Source organism: Geospiza fortis, unplaced genomic scaffold (assembly GCF_000277835.1).
Source record: "Geospiza fortis unplaced genomic scaffold, GeoFor_1.0 scaffold55, whole genome shotgun sequence".
Classification (NCBI taxonomy): domain Eukaryota; kingdom Metazoa; phylum Chordata; class Aves; order Passeriformes; family Thraupidae; genus Geospiza; species Geospiza fortis.
The window spans coordinates 2,898,524-2,908,872 of record NW_005054308.1 but is presented as its reverse complement, the minus strand read 5'-3'; the positions used below and the strand labels follow the sequence as shown (position 1 = coordinate 2,908,872).

The following is a 10,349-nucleotide window of genomic DNA, read 5'->3' as shown; positions in this document are numbered from 1 at the left end:
ATTTTCCATGGGCAGTAATTCCCCAGAGACAAGCCTGAGGAAGAGCTGTGTCTCCCAGAGACATCTTAGGAGTAGCTGCAGGACAGAGTTTCAATGACCTGTTTAAGATTACAGGAATGTGCCCATTGATTAACTGGATTTAGAGTTACAGGGGGGAAAAAACAGATGTGATACTACAGACTGCTGATAACGGCCCAGTCCATGGGCTATGCTGAGGTGGGTGTTACACAGCTAAAGGCATTTATCCCTCTCTCTTTAAGGGAACTTATCCCTCTCACTTTGGAAACTACAGCACCCTGGAGTGTTTGTCCAGGGTATGGGGGAGAGTGTGAAAGCTCTGGAGCAGGAACACCCAGTCCAAACCAGTTAACCTCTCCTGTGGAGTGGAGATGCTCCTGGGGAGGTTGTTCTCCACAGGTGAGCAGAGCCCGTTGGGCAGGAGCCCCCGAGTGGCAGCAGCACAGTTAGTACAGAATTGCAGAGCAGCTCTGGCTGACCAGGGCTGGGTTACACGGGGTACACAGAGGAGCATGCCAAGGTGCCCAGGCACTCCAGCAGCCTGTGTTAATCAGGAAGCCGTGCAGAGGAGAAGCTGAGCTCAGAGCTGGAATGGAGGCAGAGGGAAGGTGGAAGGAGTGTCCATGGAAGAGTGGGGCACTCAGCCTGGCAGCACAGCTGCAAGGGGCACGGGGCACTCCAGCAGCCCCCTCTGGCATTCAAGTGTTAACGAGACACTAAGGGAGCTCTGCCTGGATTCTTAATCAATTGAAAATGGTGCTTGATGACACTACCCAGGGAATAAAAAGCAGACAGGGAGCTCTGCTGTTGTGGCACGCTGAGGTGCAGGAGGGGACTCAGCCACAGGGACTGGAGCTTGGGGTGCAGCAAGGTATGGGTCAACTAAATTATTTTAGTCACTTCAAGCTGAAGTGAACACATCAAGCAGTACTTTACTGCCACCTTTTTCCTCATGCATTGGTGTAAAACTACAAATTGCAGATGTCTGTCTAAGCTGGGGTCTCTCTGTGCTTTGGCACCCAGATCCAGAAGCTCCCAGGAGCTTTCTTTGCCTGCCTTTGCAGCCCCTCTGAGCCCAGCAGCACTTGGTAGATGGGAATTTTACAATTTCTTGACCAAATCCATCTCTGGGAACCTGAGGAGCTCAGCACTGCTCTGTTTTGCTGCTTGAGGCTGTCCCACCCCACCCATGGTGGGTACTGCAAAATTTAAGGCTCAGGAAGAGCTGGATCTTGAAATATATGGTTAGCCCAGTATAAATAGGAAAAAAACCCCAAACATTAAACCCTCACTTGCTGGCCCTAGGGTGCCACTAATATGATTGGAAAAAAAAAGCCTCATGTAAGGATCACAGAGGTCTCCATCCTGGAAATAAATTTTAAGACCAGGGAAGTCCATCAGCTGAGGAATATGTACAGCACTAAACCCACACAGCCCCGGGAGGGATAAAAACCCCAGAGTACAGCCTGTCCCTGCAGCTCAGAAAACTCCTGAGGATGCCCAGAGCACTCCCCATCCCTGCCTGGTGCTGGGATGGCTGCAGGGGGACACGTGGATGGCTGCAGGGGGACACGTGGAGCTGAACCCCTGTCCCAGGAACACCCAGCAGCGAGGAGATGCCATACACACCTGCACGGGCCGCACCAGTCCGTTTGTTGGTTGAGGCCAAAGCGAGCTCTGCATTTCTTAGGAGAGGCAGGATCTGAACACAGAAGCATGCGCGGCGAGAATGGGCAAGGCAGAGGCACAAAGAGGAGGAGGAGCACGAGGAAGAAAAGAGGCAACATCATTTTAGCCACTGTGACACACGACTAACCCGTTACAATCCCATTATTTTCTGCTACAGAATGGCGCTGGCACCACCTGGAAGAAAGTGATCGTTAGGCAAATATCAGTGATCACTGCTGGCAGCTGGAGGTGGTTTGGGAAACAGCTTTGAGAAACGTGGGCAATTACGGAGAAATTCACAGCTCTTCCAATTTCTTAAGTCTGGAAAAGCTGCCAAATGCCGGAGGCAATGCCTGACTCCTGTATCTGCATCCTTGCCGGCTCCCTGCCCTTCCAGCAGACACCACCGGGCTGCGCACCGAGAGAAGAGGAGGAAACGTTGCAGAAGCAGGCTGAAAGCAGAGTTAGCACCACGGAGACCTGGGCCCACGAATTCCACTCTGCCCCCATCACACCCCTTCCAGTTTTAATGGAAAAGCAGTTCTCCACGGCCTTCCCTAAGACGTTGCTGTTGTGCTGTATAATTACAGCACTCATTAGGGTGAAGCCCTGTCTGCTTTCAGGCACATCATGTTTTTCTCTGGTGTTGTGAATGAGATTACCAGCACATTTCTGTGCTGGATTCAGCCTCTCTCTTTCAACCACCATCAATGAATGTCTCCTTGTGTACAACCAGTAGTTGGTTTTCAATCTCTAACAGGTGAAATTACAATTTTTGTATCACACAGACAAGACATATATATGGATATATAAAAATTAACAATGCACTCTATATAAAGGCCTAAAAACTTGTATTCTTATCAAACTTGGCACTGAATGAGATCAACAGTGTTAATTAAACTGAAGGAATTACTGGGACACATCTCTTGATAATGATTCCCTTTTTAACTAATATTTATTGGTACAGATAATATTTATTCCTGCTATGGCAGAAATACTTTAGAAATCAGCACATGAATAGCCTTGGATGATGGGAATGTGTCTGTGACCAGCTGAAATCTGTCAAAAGGGCCTTTTCCAATGGCAGGGTGGTACAGGGAGGTGGGGTTTAGTATGGCTTTGCTTCAACTCTACATTACTTTGAAATGACAACCAAAGCTGGAGTGGTCCCATGAATGATCTTCAGTCCTGCCACTACATTTCATCCCACACACAATATGGATACATTTGAGAGGAGTTTTCTTTAGTTAATATCATCTGTAGCTCTGATGGGGACATTCACCTTGGATGTTTTCAATAGATAAAGTTTAGTGATAGTTTATACGAAGTTATTATACATTTGCCAAAATTCAATCTTTTCAGTTTTCACATGCTACCCATGTTCTAAATCAAACATGTCTATTAAAAAGTCATAGAAATGTTAATTTATCACAGCTAAAAAAAATAATGAGTGTGTATTTCTCTAGTTAAGCTCCGGAGAATAAAAGAAAACATGGTAAAACACAGCAACTGCTTTGGCTTCTCCCATCTGAGCAGGAACAGCTGCCAGGCTGCAGGCACTTACCTGAGCTGGAATCTTGCTGCTTTTCCCGTGTTCGTCTCTTCTTTTTCCCCTAGGAAATCAAAGGAAAGGCTGTTACTTGTGCTCCAGAAAACCAAGGGTGCTGTGCAGGGTTTTGGGGCTGGACTGGGTGCTGGGGATGGCTGCTGCCTCCAGGTAAGAGCCATGGTGCTGCTGGCTCAGCCCATTCCAGGAGCAGATGAACTGGAAAAGGCTGCAAAGGGACTACTCAGGTTTACCTACGAGGGTGTCCCTTCCTTTCCCCTCTTCCCATTCCAACTCTCCTGAGAAGAAACTCAGGAGGAACTCTCAAAGTGAAACCCAAATGTGTTTTGAGGCATTTGCTATGGCTTCTGCAGAGCACAAATTCATTCTGGGTCTTTTCTCAGGGATTAAATTTCATTTCCAATACCCCTGGATCCAGCACCACAGGCTGGATCAGCACTTTGAGTGAGATCTGTGCATTTTTAAAAACTTCAATAAACTCAAGAGGTGGTGGCAGCCACGTCCCCACTCCTACCCCCACGTCTGCTCCATCTTCTCCCCAACACACTGCTCCATGCTCTGCTTTATGAGTCCAGGACTCTGCTGCAAACACAGTTAAGACCCAGATCTATGGTGCAAGCTGTGTCAGAAAGTGTGAGGGGAAATGTTAGTGGATGTAAACCAGCTGTAATAAAGCCAGTGCCTGTGCTTGTGCTGCTCAGAACCTCTGCCAGCTCCCACCAGAACTCCTCAGCCCTCTCTGATGCATCTCACCTGGGGATCCCACCCATTATTGCTTTAGTTAATGAACTGATGATTTAATTAATATGTTTAATGAGATCAATAGAATTGAACAAGATTTGCTGCATGCAATGGAGAGAGTATGATCAATAGCTGATGCTCCTGTCATATTCTTATGTTTCTAAAAAGCACTTGGTCCATTTTTGAACCTTCCCTATTTCCAAAACATGCTTTAATGTGGTGCCTTATACCCAAACTGAAACTGGTTCTTGATATTCCCTGATTACAAATAGGAAGCAAAGTTTTAGGAAATCCCCCGAAATTTATTTTTAAGTAATACTAATCTCTTTCAGTGCTTTTGCAGTTCTGGACCCATCTCTCATTCTTCGTTCACTAATAAAAAAATCCTATGTTATCCCCAAACTGCATCTCTGATTCACAAGATGCAGCACTTCTCCTTGCCCCCTAATGAGCTGATTAATGAGGGCACAGCAGCACAGAAGCAAATCTGCAAATCTGGCTGTGTGGCACAGGCAGCTCCCAGGGCTGCCTTTGACCTGTGACTTTTTATATGACTTCTTGTGGTTTGAGTGAAGGTGGAAAGCTCTGAGCTGTGGTGAGCTTTTCCTTCAGAGGGGGAGCAGCTGTATTTCCTGCCTGATTTCTGCATCACGTGCTGCATGAGTGACCTACATTCCTCCTCTTCCTCCTCCTCCTCCTCATCCCTGCTCAACTTCAGAGAGAGAAGCATCTCTTCCAACAACCACAACACCCAAACCAGCTGGTTCACAGTGCTGGGAGGACCAATATGCACTTTTGGAGACCACCATCTGTCCTCTGGAGAAAGGAACCAGCCTTGGTTCCCCAAGGAACCAGATGAAGATGATACAGGACTGGGATTTCCATGGAGGATGTGCTTGGCCTTGGAGGAAGATGGTGCCATGCTCTCCGCAATGCTGATGCCCTCCAGATATGTGCCCATCAAAATGTGGGCTGGGAGCTTCCCATCACCTCTGCTTTTTCTGCATCATCTCTGCTCTCTGTTTTTGGGGAGAGTTTGGGGTGGTTTGGGTCTGTTTACAGGTATTTTCTTGCCCTTGGTGGAGTTTTGTCATTCTGGAAGGAGGGGTGGAGTCAGTGTGGGAAGGATGGGCACTCACTGTGCAGTTCCCAGGGGTAAGAAAGTGTCTGAGGGAAATGATGGAGTGTGTGGATGGACAGACATCTGAAGACTTATGTGTGCTTTGCTTCAGTTCACTGATGAGCTTGTTAGGCATGTAATATCAAAACAGTCGTGAAAGTCACAAGAAAAGACCCCCTACAAAAAGAGCCACTATTTTAAATCACAGAATCATAGAATTCTTTGTGTTAAAAGGGCCCTCAAAGACATCCTGTTCTAACCCTCTGACATGAGCAGGGACACTTTCCACTATCCCAGGTTGCTCCAATCCCTGTCCAACTTGACCTTGAACACTTCCAGGGATGGGGCAGCCACAGCTTCTCTGGGCAACCTGTGCTAGAGCCTTGCAGATAACTCAGCTGCTGTCCAAGATGCACAGAGCTGTTTGCTTCCAAAAAATTAAATTTCCAAAGATATATCCACAGCACTTCAAACCTTCTCTTCCTTTCTATTTGTATTTGCTTGGACAATAAGCAACTAAAAGCTTGTGGTTGCTGGGGGCTGCATCATTCATCCTTTAGACAGGCAATAAGGTGTTCAAAACATTCCTGAAATGTGGATTTCTATGGCTCTTGTGCTGCCAGGAATGGCGTTTCCCGGCCCAGGTGTTGGGTAAACACCAGCCAGCCCCCCAGGCCCTTGTGGGCCATGCCCAGGGTGGGGGTCCCAGCACGGGGGCACTCAGGGGGCACTCAGGGGGCACTCACGTAGTTGTCTCTGGCAGACCAGCCGGGGTAGAGCTGCATGTGGAGCTGCCGTTCCTTGCGAGCCAGTTCGTAGTACTTGGCCTGTTCCTCCCGGGACAGCGCGTGCCACTGCAGGGACAAACAGCACTGAAGGATGGCCCTGCTGTCCCCTGCCAGCCCTGCCCAGCCCAGCACGGCCACCCTGCCCCAGGGCATACCCAGCCCCTGTGTTCATGGGATAAGAGCAGGTGCTTGTTATGCATTTAATAGCAGCTGTAAGGGACAGGGATGTGGCAACAGCTGACGACACTGGCCCCGTGAGCTCTTACCCTCCTGCCCAAGATCTGGTTGATGGCAGCACTCTCCTTCAGGGTGCACTCGGCGATGACTTTCGCCCGCATTTCTTTCATATACAACATGAAAGCGTTCAGGGGCTTCTTAATAGTGGGCTTCTTGGCTTCCTTCTCTCTCTTTGGTTCTGGTTGAGGTTTCCTTGGTGGGACAAAAGAGGGGGTTTCAGCATCAGAGCCAGCAGAAGACTCGACCCCAAAACAACCCAACAGCATGAGCAGGGGGAAGGGGGCTGAGATTTGCTCCTCAGAGGCACAGCTCAGTGTCCATCCATCCTCCCCCTGTTTGAGCACTGAGAGTGACAGATGAAATGGGAGCTGAGGAGCTGCTGCAGCACTTCCCACTCACATGTTTCGGTCGTAGTGCTCCATCTCTTGCTTGCCGGAGTGGGGCACGATGGCGGGGTGCGGGATGCCAGTGGTGTGCATGCCAGAGCCCAGCATCAGAGGGTGAGTGAACCTGCAACGGAGAGTGGGTGAGCTGTGCCAGAGGGCTGCAACAGAGAGCAGGTGGGCTGTGCCAGAGGGCTGCAACAGAGACTGGGTAAGCTGTGCCAGGAGGGCTGTGCCAGGCCAGGACACAGTGGGGGCCGGGCAGCCAGGGCATCCCTTGGAGTGCCAGGGCATCCCTTGGAGTGCCAGGCAGCCAGGGCACAGCCAGGTTGTCCCTCGGAGCGCGCTCTGACGCAGTGAAGCAGACGGAAAGCGAGGACATGGAAAGCACACAGTGCTGCCAGGCTGGCAGGGGCAGGCAGTGCCCACCACCCCTGGGTCACCCTTATGGCACGGCTGGTCAAGCTGTGGGTATGTGGATGGAAAGGATCCGGTGCCACAGCGAGGGAACCCGCCTGCAGCAGGAGCCAGCCTGGCTGAGATCAAGGATGCTTTCACCCAGCAGTTTCAGCTGCTCAAATCTCTGTTGTTGCACTGTCTCATTAGCACTGCAGAAAGGAACAACAAACTCAACCTGGGGTTTGGATGGGAGAGATTAGGACCACCCCACAGCTTTCTTTTAACAGAAATAGACTAAGTCTGAACATGAACCCAACTGCAACTCTAGGAGGTGCACCTTGCCTAAGCAGTGCTCTCCACAACATGGGCTGAGATCACGAGAGGTCTCATTAGCTCTCAGGCTTCATTAGCTCTCTCCCAAGTTCTGGAGGATAAAGCCAGCAAAGTCAGCTTTGCCAAGCTTACCACTTTATGACTGCAGCTTGAGATGGCAGAATTGCCCATGGGAGATGAACTGTTCATTAGATATGCTGGCATGAAAAGAAAAGTTGTTTAATTTAATCCACCAGCACAGTCTGATCCTTATCTGACCAGGTGTACTTTCTCGGCTGCAGCAGTGCTGCAAAATCCACCCCAAAATCCTGCAGGCAGGAGCTCAGGGAGGCTGCTGGGGCTCCACAGGGAACCGTTAGCTCCTCGTGCCTTCACTTTTGAAGCTGTGCATGGGTCATACCTTGTGAGAAAGGAGGGCTGGCAGCACTCCCTCCCCTCTTCTGCAAGGCTAAGGGGCTGCACGGATCAAGGGATGCATGGATCAAGTGTTGTATGGATCAAGGGTTGCATGGATCAAGGTTTCTGCCTGGCTAAGGGCTTGCCTGAGCAAGGGTTTGCATGGTTTTCCTGTGGGACATCTCCACTAACAGCTGTTCAGGACAACATGAAGCAGAAGCAGAAGCTGGTGTGGCCCTGGCATCCCTATGGAACCAGGAGGGCTTTGCCCAGCAGCACGTCTGGAAGAGCTGGGCTCAGTGATTCCCATCCACAGGGGATGCATTTTGCTCACCCAAAGGCAGAAGCTGTGTTTGTATCTCACAGAAATGACTTGTTCTGATGGGAGGGCAGCAAGTCACTGCCCCCTCCTGTCCTGCTTTTAAAGCTAAGACCAGGTAAACCAGATCCATCTCTGCAGAGCAAAGCGCTGGTGGCAGCAGGGACACATTCAGGGTTAGTGACATGGAGCAAAGTCCTGAGCAATGGATTCCATCCCATTTCCCAGTGCTGAGCTGAAGGCTGGAGTTTTTGACTCTCTTTAGAACTGTGCTGAATAAAACCCAACTGTTGTGCATCCTTCATCCTCAATATTCCCCATAGCACCCTTTGGACCAGACACTGCCTAAAAGCGCCTTCTCTCCCCATGGCTGCCCTGGGGAGGGCGTGTGGCTGTCCCTGGGTGGCTGTGGTCTGCTGCAAGCTCCTGCTGCACAAACTGCAAGCTGCACGACCAGCTGAGCTGCCCTGTCTGCCACAGCTGATACTCACCTGGAGAAAGAAGCCCCAGCAGAAAGCGCTGACGAGTACGGCTGTCTAAATCCACATGACGGGAGCGGATAGACAGACTGGCTCTGCCTGGGATCAGGAAGAAAGAGTCTATAAAGCATCCACAGCCACGGGGTGTTTCCTAAAGATACCCTTTGCTAACGGGTTCAGAGCACTGATGCTCCTGGCTGGATGGACACTCCATGTCCCTTAGGCTTGAGGGGCAGTGTGGGCTTTGGGTGTTATTTTGAGAGAACCTGGGCCTTCCTACAAAGGTGGGATCCAGTTCTGACCCCCTCTGTCTCTGGTACTGACTAATGCTGCATCTCTGAGTTTACCTGGTAACAGTGCAAAGTGGAGAGGCATGCTGAAAAATCAGCAGATGTTGATATTGCACAGAAGAAGTTGCTCAAAAGAGCACAGTGTGACAAAAAAAAAAAAATTAAAGCCTGCTTAAGATTGTCTGTATGGTGCATAACAAGCTGCACCAGGAGGATAAATCTAAGTAAAAATTCCTTATTGTCCTTCACTGGTTGTCCAGAGAGGGTGTGGAGCCTCTGTCACTGGAGATATCCCAGGATTGTCTGGATGCAATCCTGTGCCATGTGCTATGGAACAACTCTGCTTGAGCAGGGAGGTTGGACCAGGTGACCCACCTGTGGTCACTTCCAACTTCATCTACTCTGTGATGCAGTGATGCCCCAAGCACAGGAGACTCCTGGAGCCTGGAGAGGAGGGAGCTACCCTGCCTTTGTGCTTCAGGAATGCTCTGATTTCCTCAGCACACCCTTTTAAGGACACCCATCAGTTTTAAAGAAGCCAAAATCTCAGTCCTGCATTCTTTTTGAAAGCTGTTTCATACTGGGGACCAGACATGTATCAGACCTGGGGCTGAAAATTATTTTTGAGATAGTAAAATAACTATGCAGGAAGTTCCTTGTTGTTCCCAGCAAGGGAACCCCCGCATTTTCATATGGAAATAGCTCAAAAATACCTTGGATTGTTCTGCAAACCTGCCAGAAGATACTTCTAGCCTAAAACTGCACATGGAGATCATAGAATTACAGAATGGTTTAGGTTGGAAGGGACCTTAAAGCTCATCTCATTCCAACCCACTCTGCCATGAGCAGGGGACATCTACCTATAGACCAGGCTGCTCTGAGCCCCATCCCACCTAGCCTTGAACACTTCCAGGGATGGGGCACAATGGGGTGCTCACAACTGTGCTGGTACTCGAGCTCCTCTGGCCAGGCTGCACAGAGCTGTACCTAAACCCAGGACTAGCTATTTTCAGCTCTAATGATGAAAAAAATCCACAAAAAATCCATTATCATTAAGTGTGGCACACTGTGAAGGACCCAAGCTCCTGGATGCCTGGGATCTTTTGGGGCTAAAGAGAAGTTTCTGCCCTGAAGAGGAATAATGTCAGCGGGGCAGCATCAGACCTGTGAGCTGCACTGGGCAGGAAGGAGCCTCCCGTTCCTGCTGCTGTCTGAAATCCTCCTGGCTGGACTGAAATCTGTGGGATGTGTCTGCAAGAAAGGCAGCCAGGGCTGTTTACACCCTGGCAGGCTGGAGCCCTCTCCGGCCCCTCAGATGTTGGGGTATAAACACACCAACAAACAGCCGAGCACCAGGAAACCCAAACAGCCTTTGAAGGTGGAGGCGGCTGCCCCAGGGCCGAGAAAACACTTGGAGCTCATCCAGAAGAGACCTGGGTTACTCCAGGGGCTGGGGTATTGGGATGTGAATGGAGTCAGGCACTTGCAGCTTCATCCAAAGTCCCTCTGACATGAAAATTAAAGCAACTGCAAAATCACTCCCTGATGGTTGGGAGTGCACGATTGCAGCCCCTACCATGGAATTACTGGTCTGGGTTGGAAGGGACCTTA

General features: G+C 50.0%; 1 protein-coding gene across 1 annotated transcript in view; it reads right to left on the bottom strand.

The window, feature by feature from the left end:
* Positions 1-507: 507 nt before the first annotated feature.
* The window catches only part of TCF7 (transcription factor 7), a 134,393-nt gene continuing 124,551 nt past the window's right edge, over positions 508-10,349 (bottom strand). Inside the window, exons 6-12 of the mRNA XM_031055188.1 lie at positions 8,461-8,547; positions 6,539-6,649; positions 6,169-6,331; positions 5,861-5,968; positions 3,251-3,299; positions 1,648-1,720; positions 508-559 (exon numbers count right to left, since the gene is read on the bottom strand). Of these exons, the coding sequence (XP_030911048.1) occupies positions 508-559; positions 1,648-1,720; positions 3,251-3,299; positions 5,861-5,968; positions 6,169-6,331; positions 6,539-6,649; positions 8,461-8,547 (643 nt within the window). The remainder of the gene's footprint in view (positions 560-1,647; positions 1,721-3,250; positions 3,300-5,860; positions 5,969-6,168; positions 6,332-6,538; positions 6,650-8,460; positions 8,548-10,349) is intronic.